At 42.8% G+C, this 21,587-nt stretch overlaps 1 protein-coding gene across 1 annotated transcript; it reads left to right on the top strand.

Moving 5' to 3' along the window:
• Window positions 1-9,888: 9,888 nt before the first annotated feature.
• LOC125540258 lies at window positions 9,889-12,347 on the top strand. Its single transcript, XM_048703847.1, has 3 exons — window positions 9,889-10,908; window positions 11,291-11,517; window positions 11,608-12,347. The coding sequence occupies exons 1-3, from the start codon at window positions 10,254-10,256 to the stop codon at window positions 12,343-12,345; spliced, it is 1,620 nt and encodes a 539-aa protein (XP_048559804.1). The 5' UTR covers window positions 9,889-10,253; the 3' UTR covers window positions 12,346-12,347.
• Window positions 12,348-21,587: the final 9,240 nt, after the last annotated feature.

Here is a 21,587-nt window from a genome sequence, read left to right as displayed (position 1 = left end):
AACTAGTTCTTTCTAAAAATGAAGTAGTTCAACTAGTTATTAATTTATTTACTATACTAGTTCAACTAAAACTTAACTAGTTCAACTAAAACTAAACTAGTTCTATTAATTCAACTAGTTCTTACTAAATATAAACTTACTACAAATAGAAAGAAACTAGCACATCTACTACTACTAATTAACATCTAACTACTACATCTACTACTAATTAACATGTACTACTGCTAATTATACATCTACTACTAATTAACATCTATCCACTACTTCTAAAAATCATTATCTATGAACCCTAAATTAACATCTACTGCTACTAAAATCATCTACTAACTAAGCAAAGAGAGAGGGGGTTGGGGAGGGGTGGGGGGCTTACAGAGGGAGAGACGGTGGCGGGGAGGTGCTCGGCGATGGAGGGGCGGCGAGGGCGGGCTTGGGATCGGGAGGGCGGCCGTCCTGGGCGGCGGGCTCGATCGAGGGCGGCGGCGTTGAGGTCGAGGGCGGCGACAGTGGTGGTCGAGAGCGGCGGCGGTGAGGTTGAGGGCGGGTGGCGGCGGCGGCGGTAAGGGCACAGGCGCGCTCGGGCTCGGGCGGCGGCGATAGGGAGTAGGGGAACAGGCCGGTGGGGGGAAAGGAGGACTTAGCGAAATTTTGATGCGGGGGGTGGTTAACTCGAACTAGCAGTAGCGCACGTACAGAAAACGTGCTATAGCTAACTTATCTACATCGCGTTTTGGGAAAAACTGCTACTGCTAATGGAAGCAGTTATTTCTTTTGTTTAGTAAAAACATCAAAAATATACATTGGTTCATCATTGATCTTTTTGTGTATAATCTAAATAGTCAACATGAATCCTCACGGTACCTGTATAGGTACAGGCGAGGATTCATATTGCAACCACAAATCATACACATATAGTTCAATGAAGACCAAGTGCTCGAGATAGGTTGAGAAGCAACATATTTAAGGTGGTAAACACCTTGTTCGCTTAGCAATATGGGACTAAACTTAATTAGTTGCAGTCATACTTACCAGCAGCGAGTTTTGAGCAAAACCGCTGCTACTAAGTTCTTTAGCAGTAGCGCGTCCACGGGAAGGGCGCTACTACTATATCTAGCCTGGAGGCAACACCGTGGCAATTATAGTAGTAGCGCTCTTTTCACCTAGAGCGCTACTGCTACTCAGTCATTAGCAGCGCTCTTTTCTAAAGCTCGTTGCTGCTAATTAGCAGTAGCGTCTGTTTTTATACCGCGCTGCTGCTAAGATTCTGTGTATAAGGTTTTCCCTAGTAGTGAATATCCTACTTATTACATCAATAATAATAATAATAATAATAATAATATCCTACTTGATATCCACACGCACTTAATATACTTCCAAATTAACGTGCATTGCACATACACATTGACTAGTGAGAAGAAGAAAAACTAGTTGGTGGGGGTGGTGGGAGGTGAGAAGAAGAAAAACCTGACGAAAAACAAACCGTAACAGGCTACCAGCTCCTCCATTAGGTGTAGTACGTCTATATTTTAGAAAGGTGATCTCACATATGTGGTGTGAGTTATGAATTCTCAATTATCAACTCCATCCATTCCATTATTTAAGGTGTATTATTTTCAGCATGGTGACCAAGACGCACAATTATAGACGATTTAGGCCAAAATTACCCTTGTCTAATTCATGGATTAGTGGGAAGTAAATAATTTAGGCTAGGAAAAGAAAAGATACACGCAATCCGGAGAGAGATAGTTTCCCTTTTTCTCTACAAGGAGAGATGCATGCAATCATAAAGAGGTACTTTCCTTTTTATAGAGGGTCAAGATTAGAATTATGAGTAATTAGAACAAATGCAGCTTACATTATGGAATTTTATCAAAAAAAACAAATACATCTTATATAAAAAATAGAGGGGGTATTATTTATGTGATTAGAATGAATCAGAACCTGCTGAGGTAAGCACGAAACAAGATCTCCTCTTTAATAGGATTTGGTTTTTCAATGGGAAGGAGAAATATGAGTTGGTGGGAGGTGAGACGAAGAAAAACCGGACAAAAATAAACCGTACTAGGCTACCAACTCCTTCATTAGGAGTAGAGATTACAGGAGACCATTTATCTTCAGCCATCAAATTACTATAAAATTTCATTACTAGTAGCATTTCCTCAATTCTGAAGTATTAACCGAAAACTGCATCAGGTTCAACATGAGAGAATATCATACGGAAACCAACATTCAGTGGAAACCGGTGAAAACCATGAGACAAAGATGTATTGAAGTTTCGAATTTTTTTGAAAAAAGTAAGGGATGTTAAGAGGATGATGTTTTATTGGCACGCAAAATTTGAAGTTGCAATACATTACGAGGTGTGAGATATGAAAAAGAAAAAAAATCAGCATTGGATAGTGCCAAACACTAATGTCACTATTCAGTATTCAGGGCTGAATTTATCTTTTTCATAGCTCACATCTCGTAATGTGTTTCAACTTGAAACTTTGCGTGGCAATACAACATTACCCTCTTAACATCCAATATTTTTTTTCAGATTTTCTTAAAACTTTACAATATGGTTTCCATGAAGTTTTCATTGAATATTGGTTTCCGTATGATATTCTTCCGGTTCAACATATACAAAATAAAATGCACTATTCATTACACGTGTCCATGATTATGGTTAACTTCTCTCTCAAAAATTAAACGATGCATCTATACCAGTTTAGACTACGGGATTTACATCTGACAATCCATTGCTAATTATTATCACACTATAATTCCACAGGCCATGTACCAGGAATCCTAGCCACATATATTAAAACTTACAGGAGACCGGTTTATCTTCAGCCTTCCAAATTACTAATAAAATTCATTACAAGTAGCACTTACTCAATTCTGAAGATCAACAGTCGGATCAATTACTAATATAATTTATTACAGGTTTTTTGTAGCTAGCGATATCGCTGAGTTGTTTGGTTAATGGAAGAAATGATTTCCAGCTAAAAAAAACTTTCCACTGCCAACCTCACTCATGAGGTTTTTTTGTACTTTCAGTGAATCTTTATTATAGATCTGATCTTTTCACACACACAAAAAAAAAAACTCACTCACAAGGTGTTTTTGTACTTTCAGTGAATCTTTATTATAGATCTGATCTTTTCACACACAAAAAAAACACACTCACAAGTTCCATCAAATAATTCCCACACTCAGGAGTGGTGGGATGGATATTTTTGGGGTGGCTACTTTTTTTTAGGGATTTTTGGGGTTGCTATGTATCTATATCTATCTATATCTATACCTACTATTAAAAGGAATATGTATTCTTCGTTTGGTTTAGTCCTTTCGTTTGGTTTGAGTGCACGCTAAATTTCATACTAAGGGACCTGGGTCAGGTACTTGCATGTTGATGGACATTTTATGGGCGTTCATAGAGACCGCAAAAAATAATTGGGTCAAAATAAATCAACATTGTGGGAATTGAACACAAGAGCTCCTTTTTGTATCTTCGATATAACAACATACAACCTATGCGCCATCCACATTTACTAATCCCAACTCGCTCTAAATATATGAGTGACAGCCCTCGTGTTTAGTGTGAGCTAATTAAGCGAATGAGCTAATTAAAGTAAGGATTGTGGGCTTAAATAAAATATTTAAACGGATGTGACTAATTAAAGAAAGTATTATGTGTAAACCGGTGAAATAATTAAAAGAACAATTGTGGTCTTAATAAATAGAATATTCAAATAGATGAGTCTAATTAAAGGAAGGACTTGAGATAAAAAGATAGGATAATTAAAAAGAAGGATTTGTAGACTTCAGTGTGTTGGGGCTGCTAGATTAGAAAAGGAAGGATTTGATTCCCGACTAATAGAAACATTTGCAGAAAACATCATACGTGCTAGTAATCCTAAAAAAGATGGGGTTGGAGCGTTGGATGAACAATTTTTTGGAACGTCCTAAAAACCTTTTAATTAGGGTCTTTGAAGTTAACTTTTTCAAGCTTGAAAAATGTTTTTATATTTTTTTGCAGGGTAAAATGTTTATATATATTATGGGACGTAGGAAGTATAAACTAGGATGCTAGACTTTGATACATACTGTTCAAACCGTGGCTGCGGTAGAAAAGAAGCGAGGACGGGGACGGAAGTCGGAAGGGGAGGCGATTGGTGAAGGAAAGGAGTGGCGAGTTCGGATCAAGCGTGAGCAGTTGCAGTTCGGGACAACGTACAGCTCCATGGCCGATACAGAGGGCCTTTTTTAATTTACAACTGTTACAGTGATTGGCGATTTTAGGGACCGTTCGTTCACTATGATCAAACGGTGGAGAAATAGGAGTTACCGGGAGTTACTAGACTAAAATTACATGAAATTATAAATAATTGTGGGACCATTACAAGATTATGGTGGGGCTAATCATTTTCTAAAAGGGTAAATCCGTCCAATTTAGTGTGCAGCGCTGGGAGAAAAGGAAAAGAAAATCTAGCCCTGCACGCTTCGTCCGCAATCTGTCGATCCCCTCTCCGCTCGCCTCCTCCTCTCCCGGGTCGCTGCGCCGCCGGCTCAGCCGCTTCTCCTGCGCCTTCTCCTCCTCGCTCCTCTCCTCATAGATGAGTCCTCGACCAGATCGGCGTCCAGCGCAGGAGGATCCGGATGGTCGTGGTGGTGGCATATTCAGCGGCGTCGCCGGACGAGCTCCAGGCGCGGGGGAGATATCTCCACGGGCCCGCGCAACCACGTCTCCTCGCTGATGTCGGCATGTAGTCCGCCCATGCCGCCGAGGAGAGGGAGCAGCCGCGCCAGGAGGAGGTCGTCCCCAACGTCTGCATAATCCAGTCCGGATTTGTGGAGAGCCCGGCGCAGCACCGTCTACAGGTCCATATCTCTTACTCTACCTTCTTCCTTGCAAAGGCAAGGCTTCCATTGCTCTTCAGTTCTGGTTACTAGTTGGAAACTGTAAAAATATCTGACGAAGCACATCAGCTTTCCACAGTGGCCATATAACTAAATTCTGAATGTTGCTTCGTTATGACGCGTAGGAGCCCAAGCAGCACCAGGCACATTTGAGTTTCCTCTCCCAATGCCAGCAAGTCCATCAGCTGCTCCTCTTACGTTAACACGCACAGGACTAAACATACCATTCCCATCGCCTTGGGCATCTGCAAGGCAGATACTACCTTCAGTTCCTGAAGCACTTGTCCTATCATGCCCCTGCCTGTAGTCACAATAATTACTTGTAAGGCAACAGTTTCTGCAAGTATCAGGAACTATTGCTTGCACTCTGTGGCACAGGAGCATCTGCATTAACAAATCAGCAAAGTTTCAGAGATGGTCTTACAGGGAAAAAAGCATTTATAGGGGAAAAAGCCCATTTTACAGGGATAGACTAACCTGAAGCCAAAGACCATCATTTATAGCTTTGCAAGGAAATTCAAATTCTTCAAGTTGCTTTCGAACACTTAACAGTGCATCAAATGACATATTGTAATAGAGAAGAGAACCCCTTTCAAATATATTCATGGAAGTATTATGCTTGATGGAGCAGGTGGGAAACTCCCTTTTGTCTAAGCTTTTATAAATATTATTAATTGACTTGATTATTTGCAAGTGTGTGATATCTGTATTCTGTAAAACAGGTCATGATTGATTCTGCAGTTGCTGATTCGTTTTTTTGCTTCCAATGCTTTGTTACATTGATAAGGGCCGGAGCTTCAATGACGAATCCACTATTCGCAGACAGCCCAACTCGACAGGCACGAGCCATGTCGACAGTCGAGGTGGCACTCGGGGGCATGCTCGCCTCGGCAGTCATCAAGGTGGCGAGATCAATTCTACCATTTCAGGCAAGATCAAGCTGCATAGGGAACTAAGGAACGATCTGGAGAACATGAAGATGATGCCAGAGTCGGTGGAGGTTGTGCTCGGCAACGTTGAGAGGGAGTCTATCAAGCATAAGTCCATGCTTCTGTGGCTGAATCGGCTTAAGGATGCCGCGAACGACATCTCCGACATGCTTGAAGATTTTGAAGATGAAACCGACTTCAACCTGCTATGCAAGATTCTGTCGATTTGGTCACTATCAATCTTGATCTGAATGATGTTGTTTAATAATAGATGAATATTTTTAGATAATGAACTACATCTAAAACTTTTTTATGTAGTGAAGTAGATTTGAACCTCACTGTTGGAGTTGATCTTTGAGTCGATGTTAAGTAAAAGCTACTTCTGCTTGTTGATGCAAGACCACCTTTAGATTCGAAAATGTCCCTGCCTTCTTTTGTTTGACCAATAGTAAGCTATGTCCACAAATACCATGATTTGATTGAGGGGAAAGTGAAGTAGAACTAGTCTGGTATCCCAAGTGTAATATCAGTTTCTGCATTGTTTTTCTCAACCACCTGATTGAAACTAGTTTGTAATGCCATCTCCGCCCCTTTCAAGCCTTCCATGGTACTGATACACCGCATTGTACCTCTTGCAGTGGGCAGCCACGATGAAGAAGATTAAGATGCCACGTAAGATGAGATCGATGCAAAAGCGCCTACAAAAGATGGACTGTGATAGTTATGGTGTTCAGCCAGAAATTCACTGCAAGGAGTGGCAAGTTCCTGACATCCAGGAAACAGCAGGATATGTGGAGGAGGCAGAAATCATCCGCAGGACTGATGATGAAAGGAAAATCTTGGATTGCATATCTGGGAGCAATAGTTATTTCCCCCTGCTTTTGATTACAGTGATTGGAGTCAGTAGGTAGTGATTAGAGTCAGTAGGTAATACAGGACATGGTAAATTTCATTGGAATATAACTTGCAAGTTGATGGGTTCAGAACCTTTGTGCTGTGAAAAAGAGTTACAGTCTTCTGATTATGCCACTGGACTATGGCCATTTTCCCTTCAAATTAGCTAGGAATCTGTCTATTTAGGCAGTGTATGGCGCCGTATAGAATGGATAGTAATTATGTATAGTATTTCTTCGAAAACCAGAATTGGCTCAATTTGGAAGAATGGCTGCTTTATGTGAATTTGTTACCCTCTTTGCACGTGTTGCTACAAGTGCATTACCATGCGACACATCATTTGCATGATGATCTAAATACCTTTCATATGCTTCTGGGCAGGACATGTCCGAAGAAGACATATACGCATGTCCAAAGAAGACATATATGCATGTGGGTACATGGATATCGGCGAGAGGGACTTGGGAGAATATGGGTCATGGCCCAAAAGGAAGAAACTTGCAGATAACAATTCGGCAGCAGTGACGAGCCTCTTCAGTAGGCTTTTGGTTTTTCTACAATTTCAAGCTTTAGAGCTGAATTATTGTCCCAAGTAGTGTTTACATTATTTTCGAACCAACAATCACTTCATTGAAGAGACAATTGTGAGACTATGTTTACAATAATAGGCTTTCAACTTTGAGTTGTTGCTCATTTTTTAGATGAAAGGTTCCTTTAATGCCCGCGCACTTAATTATGGCTTTTACTATTTTTTTATTGCATATGCTGCACTAGTCCAAACCAGTTTTATGTTCATAACGTCAATTAAATGACCAGTTGTACTAAGAATGTCACTACATTTTGGATTGATGCAAATTTGCACAGGCACATTTCACGAGACAGGCAAAGAGTATTTGCTTAAAAATTTGGTGCAATTTGTCAAAATGCATATTTTCCATCATATATCTGTACATGTACCTGGGTATAACCAATCAAGGTAGCACATTGGTTGAATCAGTTTCAGAGTTCAGGGTCAGTACATGACAAGCCAGTACTGAAATGATCACCTATCAACAAGCTTAGGATAAGACACAACATTTGAAAAATGAGCAGGACTCGACCAACTCCAGTTGAAATAGTGCCACATAAGACCAATTCCACAAATAATGTACAGAAGTAGTAGAGCAAGCGCAACAAAGTATCACTAATAAACATATAAATGGGAGTCTTCTTCACAGAATGCAGACCTTGGTCGCAATCAGTCATGATACATATGATAGGGTACGTACTCTGATTACATAGCATCCCAATTAATCCATCACACTCTACAAGTTTTTTTTGCGGGTACACTCTACAAGTTATAACAAAGATAGTTACTAGAATTGCAAGTAGGGAACGCAGCTCTCTTCTCTTCATTGCTGGAGCCTTTGTCCATCCGAAAGCTCCCACATATCCTTTTTCTTCACATGGCAAACCTGTTTCAGAGAAAGCAGAGGAGGTTCAGGATAGCGGCACACAAATTTCCTTGCTGGAATCTGAACATTACATAGCAGGTTCACAAATGTACTACTCATATTGCGGCACACAACTCCAAAACAGCAGCTTCTTAAGCTCATGATTTAGATCCTGTGTGAATTAAGCATGCTAGGTCAGTTCTGAACTACATATGGCAATCTCACTCCAAATATGTGCATATTTTAACTGCTGAAATTAATACTCCAAATATATGCAATGCAACCTCCAGAAATGTGAGAACACAACACCTAGGCATGACATCTGCAATTACAACTCACTGGCTACGAATACATCGGTTCACGGTAATAGTAAATCACAGAAGAAATCTTATCACAAATAACAAAACCACTCAATCTACTAGACGTGACAAATACATCTGCAATGGGTGTGACATCTGCTTTATAACTACCGTAAACTGAATCTAATCTTACCAAAACCGCAATGGGTGTGATATCTACTTGGACACTTGGAGGTGTTTGGACCATCGATCAGCATTATTGACTTGTTGATTTTCAGAAACTAGATGATTTTTAGATCATTAATTCAGAAACTTGTTGATTTTTATATAAGTGATTTCAGAACATATCAAACAAATTCAGAAACTGCAAAGCGATCAGGCCGGTTCCACTATCACCTACACCTACACGCGTGCGGAATGTGACTTTGAATGTCTGAATGGAACAAATTCAGACATTCAGTGATGGATGACTATGTGGTTTACTATGCACATGCAATGCAAAAGAGAGAACAAAGAAAGAATGGCATGAAATACATAAGTACAGAACCTGAATATTCTGACGGATGAATATCTTTGAATGTCTGAATTTGTTCCATTGTCGCCTACACGCGTGTGGAATCGTCAGAGGCAGACGGCGGCGCAGGGGGCTGGGAGGGATACTCGTCCTGGGCGAGAATCGACGGTTATAGATAACGGGGTCAGAGGATGTACATGAAAAAACAGGGCCGTCCTTCGGCGGCGGCGGCGGAAGATTAAGCCCCGGGGTTACCTTCCTATGGATTGGGTCGCGGGCGTTGATGGCCGTCAGTGGCTGATCCAGGGAGGAGGCGCTGCCGTGGGGAGCGCCTATTCGACGGGGCGATGCTCGGGGCGCTGGGGCAGCAGAGGAGAGCAGGCGGCTGCGGCTGTGCGAGGGTCAGCGATGGCGGCGGCACGAGCGACAGGAGGGACGCCGGCGGCGCCACGATCGAGGGAAGGGTTGGCGGCGGCGCCTGTGCGAGGGGATTGAGGAGCCTAACAACAACGAAGGCTGTACCAGGGATTGACTAGCGACTAGATTGACCTGCTAATTTACAACTCTATCCTTTTCACACAAAAAAACTCTTTAAATCATTTCTTAGATCCGACGGTTAGAAAAAACAGAGGGGGAGTTACACGAAATTAGGAGTCGTAACTCGCCAATCACCGTAAAAGAGCTCTTTTTAATTACGTCCGAGTTCTAGCTGGATTGAGTAGTAGCACACCGATTTGTAGTCTGAGTTGCTCTGGTACAGCACCCCAATATATAAGACAGATCGATACCTCCTATGGCTTTGGCGATCAATCGCGGCGATTCCCTTTTACTTCTAGGTTTCTTTAGACAGGCGTTTCATTTTCAGTGGAAATCGAGGTTATTCCCCGTGAGCGCGTGTCGTGTGCAACCGCACCGTCCGCCCCGATCTTAGAAACCCTACCTGCTTTATTTTCCCCTTCCTTCCCCTAAAGAACAGAGCGGCGGCGGCGGCGGCGAGTTAGACTGAGAGAAGAGGCCGGGGAAGTTGATACGGAGATGGGGCCCCGACTACCAAGTTCGCCGGCTTTCGCAGTGATGCGGAAAAGAGCAAGCAGCGGCTTAACGGCCTATCTGATTGCGAGGCAGGAGATACAGAGGAAGATGGACGAGTTGGCCGAGTAGGAGCTTGGGCCGGATGGCAAGGAGAGGTTCCTTGCCACTCTACTCTCCCAAGACAAGATGAGGTCGATGGAGGAGATGATCGCCGATTCGGCGCGCAACATCTTCCAAGAATTTTTTTCATATGTTACACCAATCGCCGATGGAAGAGGAAGAGGAAGAGGAAGAGGAGCTGGAGCTGGAGGAGGAGGAGGAGGAGGAGGAAGATGAGGAGGTAGAAGAAGAAGAAGAAGAGGAGGAGGATGAAGAGGAATTGGAGGAGGAGGAAGACGACGAGGAATTACGCATGACTGTTCAGGTATCCTTCTTGTGCGACCAGATCGGCGACCTGGTACTAGAACTTCTGAAGATGGTTCCAGATGAAGAGCCGGGAAATCAATTGCTGTCCTCGGTCACAAGGCTAAATAGATTGCAGTGGATCACAGACAGCATCAACAATTTCGTCTCAGAAATTCAGGTGAGGGTGTCGAGGGAACAAATGATAGAGAGAACACGCAAAGAGAAAGAGGAACAGAAGAGATTCCTCCAACAGGGCCAGGAGGTGAGGACCTCGGAGAAGAAACAGGAGCAGGAGAGGACCTTGGAGGAGAGGGAAATCAACGGACAAGTGATGGTCGCCGGAGGCAGATTAGTCACTATGGCAACGGACAGGGGCTTGGAGGGTGAAGCGGTGATCAGCGAGGCCGCAGCCGCAGCCGCGGAGTACAAGGAGGAGGCTTTTGCTCGCTTCCGTAGGGCCTGGGAGTGTCGCCAAGGTGCCAACAGCTTCGAAGACCTCAGTGAGTAAACATGCATGCTTTTCTTCTTCCTCCATAATTAATCTGTCCAGTGCTCAACGTCAAAATTGCTATGCCATTCATTGTTTAAAAGGGAAAAATAGTTAGATATCAAAGCCCTGTTAGTTACTAATGTTTGAGTTTGTGTGACTATTATAAGTTTCTTGCTCACCAGTAACAATTATTATATGCACTATGTATGTTGTATCTTTCAGCAGATCCTTCCAAATAACACTCTGCAATCAGTCTAGAGGATTAAACGCGTGCGTAAACCAACCTGAAACATTGATACTCGTTTTTTTTGTTTGCACAATGATTGAGAGTAGTCGCATTGGATCTTCATTTTCTTACTTCCATATACTTAACTGGGTGTTGCTGCATGCAGCTTTGTTGAGTCCCATGCTCTTTACACACTGTACACCGGGATTCAAGCCAGTAGACGCTGTCCTCCCAAGGACTATGCAGATCTGTTCTATCAAAGTTACTGACTTGAAATACTTTAAATGGCCACTGCAAGTATATGGTGTGGTTGCCGCCCGAGATGCTGTGGATGGGCGTCGCAACCCCATCTTCCTTTGTCCAAGGGATGACTGCCAAATCCTCAATGAAGCGGTATTTAAACTATTCTTCTTGCATTCATTTCTTGCAGGACGAGCTTTGTTGATTAATCAATGGCAAATTATGATGATCATATGCTTGCAGAATCCTTTTTTGCATTTGACCGGCCCAATTCGTGCAATTGTGTCTGAGGAGCCCGTTGACATTGAAATCCAGTTAATAATAAAGGGCAAAACGGCGTCTGAAGACAGAGCATTGGTGAGGGATGCCTTTTTATACGATGGTGATGTCGGTCATTCTCGTGACGGTTTCCGAACTAGCATTATTGAAAAAACCTTTTGCACACTAGAGTTATGTTCTCAGCAACTTAAACGTTCGGTTCAAGCCACTATCTTTGGTGTTCATGTTGTTGATGAGAAGTTAACACCTTTTCAATATGGAGTCCGAGTTGTTTGCTACACATTTTCTGAGCGTGAGATTGAAGAAGTCAATGTGTCCAAGTCAAGGAAAATTGTATTGCTTGATTCAAAAGCTAGAAGAAAGTGTGCAGTTAAAGGTGGTTATCTAAATCTGTCAAGGCAAATTCTATCCGTAGAATTTGGCGGAAAGCTAGAAGTTCTTATTCAAGCATACACACCGACTGGAGACATCGCTGCACAAGGACTTGTATTTGTGGTACCCAAAACATACAACACAAGTCAACATGTATGTGAGCTTGGCGGCTTCAAGGTGGAGTTTACCATTGCTTGGTCCCTCCTTGTTGAAGATGAGGAGCATATCTTGATGAATGGATGTGTGGATCCTTTGGCATCGTGTCCACCTATGAACCCCTCTTTTTTCAACGAGGGGCTATCTTCTTCCAATGGTGGTTTGTTGATGTAAGTTAACAAATAGTCTGTCCGATCATGTAAACCAATATATACTATGAACTATATAGTAGTCAAGTTATTTCCATGTTGTAGTTATATACATGTTAATTTTAGGATGGCAATACTACGCGACACCGTGTGAGGTCGTACGCACGCATCAAATTAAATCAAGGACCCATAGTTTGATGCTAATTGTTGTTCTTTTTATCCTTTTGTACTCCAGGATACCACCGTTTGATTATGAATAGCCATGCGATAGGCAGGTCGCGCTGTAATCCATCTCATTATATTTGTACCTTATGTTATTATCATCTGCTACTGATGTCAAAATCCTTTCTTTTTATGTTCAGAAAGCAAATTCCTTTCTTCCTCAAACAATTTGTTTAGGATAACGCTAACGCCCACACGTGTGGTGTGAGCCAAACCAGCCCACACGCCCTATAGCACACAGAGTATGCCATGTCACTGCATGCATGCATGTGAAAATCTTTTTGGATTTTCTGTTTCTAAAATGTTTTATCTCTTAAATGAAAAATCCGATTGAAGATCCATTTTTACCATTAAATCCCTCACGACGAGATTTTCGAAACTAGATCTCATATCAATATATTTCGACGAAATATTTTTTGGTTAAAAGTTGCCATGTCTATTGCATATGAATTGCCATGATGTTTATACTGAAGTTGACATGATATGTTTCAGCTATTTTCTTTTACATTTAAAGTAAATTTTGACATATTACAAAATGGGGAATTAAGAAACTAGACTTGTCATGCATCATAAATTAAAATTGTCATGATACATGCATTTAAAATTGCCATGGTACATACAAAAAAATATTTTCATGGTCAACGTACTGGAATTGGCATCATAAAAAAACTAAAATTGCCATGGTCTACAAACTAAAATTGCCACATGGCAACTTTAGTTTAAGCACTATGACAACAACAGTGTAAACATCATGACAACTTTTGGGCAAAAAAAATTCATCAAAACATATCAACATGGGGTCTAGTTTTGAAAATCTCGTCGAGACCGATTTAATAATGAAAACAGATTTTTAATTCGATTTTTTAATTAGGAGATAAAACATTTTTAAGCCGAAAATTAAAAAGATTTCTGCTGATGTCATATACGTGGCAAAATGAGTGGTGGTGAATTCGTGTGGGCAATGTGCAAACGCCCACACGTGTAGGCGTTAATTTTTCCGTTTGTTTATTCACCCACAAAAGCCAGATTCGAATACAAACTGATCTGAATGGGTCACTTAGCATTGAATTCTTAAAAGATTAGTGTTGTGGTCCGCTTGCAGATCATCCCAACCATTAGCTCTGAACTGAAGAAATAGGGAGCAAATCTAAGGTGGATACGTACAGTAGCTAAAAGAAGGCCAGGGTGAATGGAGGGAAGGAAGGAACCCTGACATGGCGGGCTCTATAACTCTATTTCTCGCCTATAGCATTTCCGAAGATGAGCGATGTACAACACCTTTTTTCCACCAGCTTTTCTTATCTGTGTACGAGCATGTACTCGCTCTGGCCGGAATTACTTGTCATATGAATGAATAAAAATGGATATATCTAAAACTAAGATATGTCCAGATAAATTCATTTCTTCGACAAGTATTTCTAGATGAAGGGAATTGTTGGAAAACGTTTAACCTCTTTTTTTTTGTAGGTGGAAAACGTTTAATCTCAAACCACTGCTAACCAGGAATCTTCTTTTTTTAAGACAAAACCAGTAATCTTATTATGTGCAGTTTTTTTTAGACATCTTATTGCGTGCGTAGACGTATACCCCGCGCCCCATCCTCTCTTTTCGGGCCGTTCGGCCCATTTTTCCCTTCCTAAGAGAAATGTTTTTTTGCTTTGCAAATATTCACGGCAATGGACGGGCCACTTGAGCTTTCCGTACTGTTGTTTGCACCGGTTTAGGAATTATTTTAGAAGTTGCTCAAAAAAGGAAAGATTTTAGAACCTTTCTTGAATCATTTTTTTCTTCTGTTTTTCTTTTTTGTTGGTTTGCCTGCTTTTTTCTTCTTCCTTTCAGTTGCTGTTATTTTTAAATCACAACCATTTTTTTATTTGGACACATTTCAGAAATTCGTGAACTTTCATTTGAATCTTAAACATATTTAAAACTCATGAACATTTATTCAATTTGTGAGTAATTTTGATTTCCAAAAACATTTTGAATTCATGATTTTTTTGAACTTTTTAAATTTGCTAGCATTTTTCAAATATGCAAGAATTTTTTGAATTCATGGAATTTTTTCAAACATTTACAAAATTCCGGAACATTTTTCAAACAAATTATGGATTTTTTCTGAAATTTATGTTTTTTAAAATATAGTGATTTTAATAGAACACCGGTCAACAAAGTTAGTCAAAAAAATCGACAGGACAACTGATCCCGCAAATTGGTCGAGCCATACTACTTAGGCAAGCGCTCGGGGTGTGTGATTGGTTGCTTGCAACCCGATGCTCATTAGTTAGGAAATCCCACTGATAATGTTGTGCGCTCTCCTGCCTCCCACTTTTGACACGCGTCCCCATGGGGGGCACGCACCACTTGCCACCTCTTTCCTTTCCCAGCGAAGCATCAACCGCATATTTTTCTCTCCCAATTTTGCGTTGACCTACCCCTCTCTCTCTCTCAACCCGCCCTCATCACAATAGTGTCGTTGCTGCAATTCTTTCCCATCGCATCAGTGCCATTGTTGGAACTACCCCGTTGCAGTAGTAACAGGATGGAGGCATGCAGTGCGAGGCGACCACTACTGCTACTGGGGTGGTGTAACACCCCGGATATAACTTTTCCAATTTGTACTCCAACTCTTGCCGTTTCCGGCATTAAGTTATATTTATTTTCTCGGGTTCGGGTTTTTGTCTCCGTGTGTTGTTGTCATTGTCATGCATCTCATATCATGTCATCATGTGCATTGCATTTGCATATGTGTTCATCTCACACATTCGAGCATTTTCCCCGTTGTCCGTTTTGCATTCCGGCGCTTCGTTCTCCTCCGGTGGTCATTTCTAGCTTTCTTTCGTGTGTGGGGATTAAACATTTCCGGATTGGGCCGAGACTTGCCAAGCGGCCTTGGTCTACTACTTTGTGAATCTGGGCAGATCGTCAACTTGTTTGCGATTTTGCCGATGTTATTGTAGTTGACCCGTGCATGCTATGCCATTGTTCTTGCCATGTCTAGCTTGCCTTTTGTGCCTTCTTAAGGGATGTATGCTTGTCTTGCCATGACTTGCACCGTGGTGAGTGCATCGAGCTCGTAAACATGCCTTCGTGAGTTATGTTTCAGCATGTCCCAGTTTTTCACTAAGTCTGAAAACTGATTATGTTTTTGTTATGTTTGTGTGCTTGTTAGTATATTTTGTGATCCCTTTTGGCTCAAGGTCACTAAGGGACTTTTGTTAAGCTTGTTGAGTAGCTCCATGCCATGTATTTCTTTGTCATGTTCAGGTCCTGTAGCATGTTGTTTTGTTGCTCCGAAGAGGGTTATATGATCTGAAATTCCAGACAAGTGTTAATTTCACTAAGTCTGAGATCTGTTTGTCATTTGCATTTTTGCCATGCTTGTTTGAACCTGTTAATGGATGAATTGGCCGTAGCTCAGTGCTAGACTTTTGTTAAGCATCTTGTGTGCATCCCTGCCATGTATTTTGTTGTCATGTTGGGTGCTGTAGCATGTTCATTTCGTTGCATTTAGAGGCCTACTTGCTGTAAATCGCAGACCGGTGTCATTTTTGAATCGCTTGCCATTTCCAAACCGTAACTCCGATTCCGGCGTTCTTTATATCGTTTTCAAGCGATTTCATCCCATCTTTCCAGTGGCACACTTGGATTTCCAAGTTGAGGCCAGGTTCATGCTTTTCCTGTCATATCTTGCATTTTGCATCCCGCATCGCATCCCGCATAGCATATCATCTTTGCATTGTGTTGTTTGAGTTTGCACCGTGGTTGATTGTATCCTTGTTGCTTGTTTGTCTTGTTTGGGTAGAGCCGGGAGACGAGTTCGCTAACGAGGAGCCCGTTGAGTTTGCTTTCGAGGATCCAGTCAACTCTGACAACTGTGCAGGCAAGATGATCATACCCTCGAAATCACTACTATCTTTGCTATGCTAGTCTGCTCGCTCTTTTGCTATGCCATTGCTACGATGCCTACCACTTGCTTGCAAGCCTCCCAAATTGCCATGTCAAACCTCTAACCCACCATGTCCTAGCAAACCGTTGATTGGCCATGTTACCGCTTTGCTCAGCCCCTCTTATAGCGTTGCTAGTTGCAGGTGAAGATTGGAGGCCGTTCCTTGTTGGAACATTTATTTACTTGTTGGGATATCATTATATTGCCTTGTTATCTTAATGCATCTATATACTTGGTAAAGGGTGGAAGACTCGGCCTCTCGCCTAGTGTTTTGTTCCACTCTTGCCGCCCTAGTTTCCGTCATATCGGTGTTATGTTCCCGGATTTTGCGTTCCATACGTGGTTGGGTTATAATGGGAACCCCTTGATATTTCGCCTTGATTAAAGCTTTTCCAGCAATGCCCAACATTGGTCTTACCCTTTGCCACCTAGCCTCTTTTCCCTCGGGTTTCCGGAGCCCGCGGGTCATCTTATTTTAAACCCCCCCGGGCCAGTGCTCCTCTGAGTGTTGGTCCAAACTAGAGTCCTGTGCAGCCCCCCTCGGGGAAACTCGAGGTTTGCTTTTAGTTGTATGGAGCGCTCATCTGAGTGTGCCCTGAGAAAGAGATATGTGCAGCTCCTATCGGGATTTGTCGGCACATTCGGGCGGTGTTGCTGGTCTTGTTTTAACCTGTCGAAGTGTCTTGAGTTACCGAGATACCGAGTCTGATCGGAATGTCTTGGGAGGAGGTCTATTCCTTTGTTGACCGTGAGAGCTTGTCATGGGCTAAGTTGGGACTCCCCTGCAGGGATTGAACTTTCGAAAGCCGTGCCCGCGGTTATGGGCAGATGGGAATTTGTTAATGTCCGGTTGTAGATAACTTGAACCTTAACTTAATTAAAATGAATCAACTGAGTGTGTTACCGTGATGGCCTCTTCTCGGCGGAGTCCGGGAAGTGGACACGGTGTTGGAGTAATGTTTGCGCAGGTTGCTCGCTAGTTTCTCGCTCGCGCTTTGCCTCCTCTTCTCGCTCTCCTTTGCGAATAAGTTAGCCACCATACTTGCTAGTCGCTTGCTGCAGCTCCACTCATATTTTACCTTACCTTACCTATAAGCTTAAATAGTCTTGATCGCGAGGGTGCGAGATTGCTGAGTCCCTGTGGCTCACAGATTACTATTACACCAGATGCAGGGCCTGATGATTCCGCTCCAGGTGACGCGTATGAGCTCAAGTGGGAGTTCGACGAAGACTCTCAACGTTACTATGTTTCCTTTCCCGATGATCAGTAGTGGTGCCCAGTTGGGGGTGATTGGGACCGTGTCGCATGTTGGGTTCTCTTTCATTTTGGCGCCGTAGTCGGGCCATGAGTGTTTGGATGATGTAATGTTATTTATGTACTTGATTGACGTGGCGAGTGTAAGCCAACTATTGTTATCTCCCCTTTATTATTTATATTACATGGGATGTTGTGAAGATTGCCTAACTTGCGACATATGCCTTCAATGCGATTATGCCTCTAAGTCGTGCCTCGACACGTGAGAGATATAGTCGCATCGAGGGTGTTACATGTTGGTAATCAGAGCCTTCCCCGACCTTAGGAGCCCCATTGCTTGATCGTTTTTAGCAGCCGAGTTGTGTCTAGAAAAATGTTTTGAGTCTTTAGGAATTATATATCGGAGAGTTTAGGAATTCTTTTTACTTCCCAGTCTCCTCATCGCTCTGGTAAGGCATCCTGACATAGAGTTTTGACTCTTCTCTTCTCAAATTTCACTAATTTTTTTTAGGATCACGCGGGTATCTTGGAGTCGTTCCGATGGTTTTATGATGAGAACATTGTCTTGGTGCCTCCTGTCAGGGGTTTAGTGGAAGTGTCCTGGGGAGTTGAGCTCTGAGGTGTTGTCATCATAATTTTATCATTGCAGTTCTGGAATACCTGAGTTTAGTACGCCGACATAAAAAATCTCTTTTATGCAGTTCGTTGGTGAGATAACCTCGACGCCACCCAGTACTGGGGCGGGAGTTCGGGAGTATCGCCATAACTTGTATAACGGATGCTTTTCGAAGGTTGAGGTAGATGGTTTCCGAAGGTTTCTTGGTTATGTGTTGAAGGATGGATACAGCTGGATGTAGGATTTGCTAGTTTGGGTGAGATATTATGCTTCCCCTGTATCCCCAACACCTGATTGCATAACCGGAAAGGTTCGGGAGTTCCATAGGTGGGAATTCTAGTAGCTCTAGTTCTTCTTCCACGGATATTGGTTTGAGATTGGGATTTCTTACCGATTATTCGTTCTTGATCCGTACCTTGTTGATTTATTTCTCTACCTTAATTCTACGTGGCTTCTCAATTTATGGACATGTGACCATTTTAAGAGGAATGCATTCGTTCATTTTGTTCGGATGTGAAGACTATATGTTGCAATTTTCATTCCGTTGGATTCAGCTTCAATATTTTATCTATGAATGTGCTAATGGTGGTCAACCTCTTCAGGATGGCTCCTCCAACGCGCACAACTCCGAATCCTGATCCGCCACCACCTCCACCTCCTCCGGAGGCATGGAAAGCTGTGATGGCTGCAACCAATGCAAACACACAGCTGATCATGCAAATTCTTCAAGAGCGCAATCAAGGCAACCAAGGGAATCAAGGCAGCAATCAGAGTCACTTTGCTACACCCAACCAGTTCCTTGCTAATGGGCCAAAGACTTTCAGCAATTGTGTTGAGGCAACCGATGCTGACGATTGGCTTGTGGATCTGTGTAAGCATTTCGAGTGCAGTAACGTCAGGCCTGAGGACTTTGTTAAGTTCGCTTCCTTCCAACTCAAAGATCAAGCTGCAGAATGGTTCCAGCAGTACAAGGATTCCAGAGGTGGACGTGTTATCACTTGGGATGATTTCCGTCGAGATTTCCGAGCTCATCATATTCTGCAGAGCGTGGTTGAAAGCAAGCGTGACAAATTTCGCAATCTGAAGCAAGGCTCTTTGTCTGTCTATGACTACAACAAGTTGTTCCAGAAGCTCGCCCGCTTTGCCAAGCAGGACGTCCCTGATGAGAAGAGCATGATATACCAGTTCAGGGGTGGTCTCAGAGAAGATATTCAGCTCGCTCTTGTTCTCTTTGAGCCCTTGAGGTACGATGAGTTCTACAACATGGCACTGAAGCAAGAGGCTGCTCAGTTGAGGTGTGATGCTTCCAAGAAGCGAGTCAGAGATGTTACTCCTTCTTCCTCTACTCAAGTGGCCAAGCAGCAGAAGTTTTGGCTTCCTCCTCCTCCGTTTCATCAGCCGTATCAGCAGAAGAGTAAAGGTGGCAGTGGTTCTTCCCACCCACCCAACCCTGGCTTTCAGAACAAGACTTCGTCTCAAGCTCCAAGATCGAGTGCTCCGTATCACCGTCCGCTTTCAGAGGTCACGTGCAACAAGTGCCAACAGAAGGGTCACTATGCCAACAAGTGTCTCAACCAGAGGCGTCTTCCTCCTCCTCCTCCTGTGAGATCGGCAAGTACAGCTGTGGTCAAGCATAACCCCAAGTTCGCCAAGGTCAATTTGATGAATGCAGCTCAGGCAGAGGACTCGTTAGATGTGATCATGGGTAACCTTCCTGTTAATAATATTCCTGCAAGAGTTCTTTTTGACACTGGTGCATCGCATTGCTTCATTTCCAAACCTTTTGCATCAAAGTATGAGTGTGATTATCAGTATCTGCAAAGTTCCTTGCAAATTGTGTCACCGGGCAAGCAGATGACAGCTAACACCTGCGTCCCTGAGGTTACTATCACATTGGGTGACTACAAGTTCCTTTCTTCCCCAATTGTTCTTGGTAACTCGGATATTGATCTCATTCTCGGAATGGATTGGCTTTCTAAGCACAAGGCACATCTTGATTGTGCTGCCAGGCAGATTCAATTGACTCATTCGTCTGAGGATGTTATTGCCTTTGCCGCTCAGGATAATACAATCCGTCTGTTTTCTCTCAATGAGAAGGGTGAATTGGATGCCATCTCTCAAATTCCAGTCGTCTGCGAATATCAAGACATCTTTCCAGAAGAGCTTCCAGGAATGCCTCCGCACCGGCCAGTTGAATTCGTTATTGATCTTGAGCCTGGCACAGAACCTGTGTGCAAGCATCCTTACAAGCTCGGACCTGAAGAGTTGAAGGAGCTGAAGAAGCAACTCGATATTCAAGAGAAAATGGGTCTCATCCGGCCTAGTTCTTCTCCGTGGGGTTGTGGTGTTCTTTTTGTGAAGAAGAAGGATGGAACGGACCGACTTTGTGTTGATTACCGTCCAGTGAACAAGAAGACCATCAAGAACAAATATCCACTTCCCAACATCAATGAGCTGTTCGAACAACTCAAAGGTGCTCAAGTATTCTCCAAGCTTGATCTCCGTATGGGCTATCATCAGATTCGCATTCGTGAAGAAGATATTCCCAAGACAGCATTCAGAACAAGCTTTGGTTCATATGAATACACTGTCATGTCTTTTGGCCTCGCCAACGCTCCTCCGACATTCTCTCGCATGATGAACTTCATCTTCAACGCCTACACCAATGACTTCGTTTTGGTCTATCTCGACGACATTCTGGTTTTCTCGAAGAACAAGGAAGATCATGCCAAGCACTTGCGTTTGGTTCTCGACAAGCTGAGGGAACACCAGTTCTACGCCAAGTTCTCCAAGTGTGAATTTTGGCTTGACGAGGTTCTTTATCTTGGTTATATCATCTCTGCCAAGGGCATTGCCGTGAATCCTGAGAAGGTGTCTGCAATTGTGAATTGGGAACCTCCTCAGAACGTGAAGCAACTCCGCAGTTTTCTCGGTCTCGCAAGCTATTGCCGAAGATTCGTTGAAAACTTTTCTAAGATCGCGAAGCCTCTCTCTAATCTTCTTCAGAAGCACGTCAAGTACGTTTGGTTTCCGGAGTGTGATATTGCTTTCAACACTTTGAAAGAGAAATTGATCACTGCTCCAGTTCTGACTCCACCTGATGAATCCAAGCCGTACGAGGTCTTTTGTGATGCCTCTCTCCAAGGTCTTGGCGCAGTATTGATGCAAGAGAAGAAAGTTGTTGCTTATACTTCTCGCCAGTTGAAGCCTAATGAGAAGAACTACCCC

Source organism: Triticum urartu, chromosome 2 (assembly GCF_003073215.2).
Source record: "Triticum urartu cultivar G1812 chromosome 2, Tu2.1, whole genome shotgun sequence".
NCBI lineage: Eukaryota > Viridiplantae > Streptophyta > Magnoliopsida > Poales > Poaceae > Triticum > Triticum urartu.
Note: the sequence above shows the minus strand (reverse complement) of the source record. Positions and strands in the feature narration are given on the sequence as shown.

Bases quoted from the DNA above. Each gene is read 5' to 3' on its own strand.
- LOC125540258 (XM_048703847.1), top strand. From the start codon at position 10,254: ATGTTACACCAATCGCCGATGGAAGAGGAAGAGGAAGAGGAAGAGGAG. The intron at 10,909-11,290 runs GTGAGTAAACAT...TGCTGCATGCAG, and splicing joins CAACAGCTTCGAAGACCTCA to CTTTGTTGAGTCCCATGCTC. The intron at 11,518-11,607 runs GTATTTAAACTA...ATATGCTTGCAG, and splicing joins GCCAAATCCTCAATGAAGCG to AATCCTTTTTTGCATTTGAC.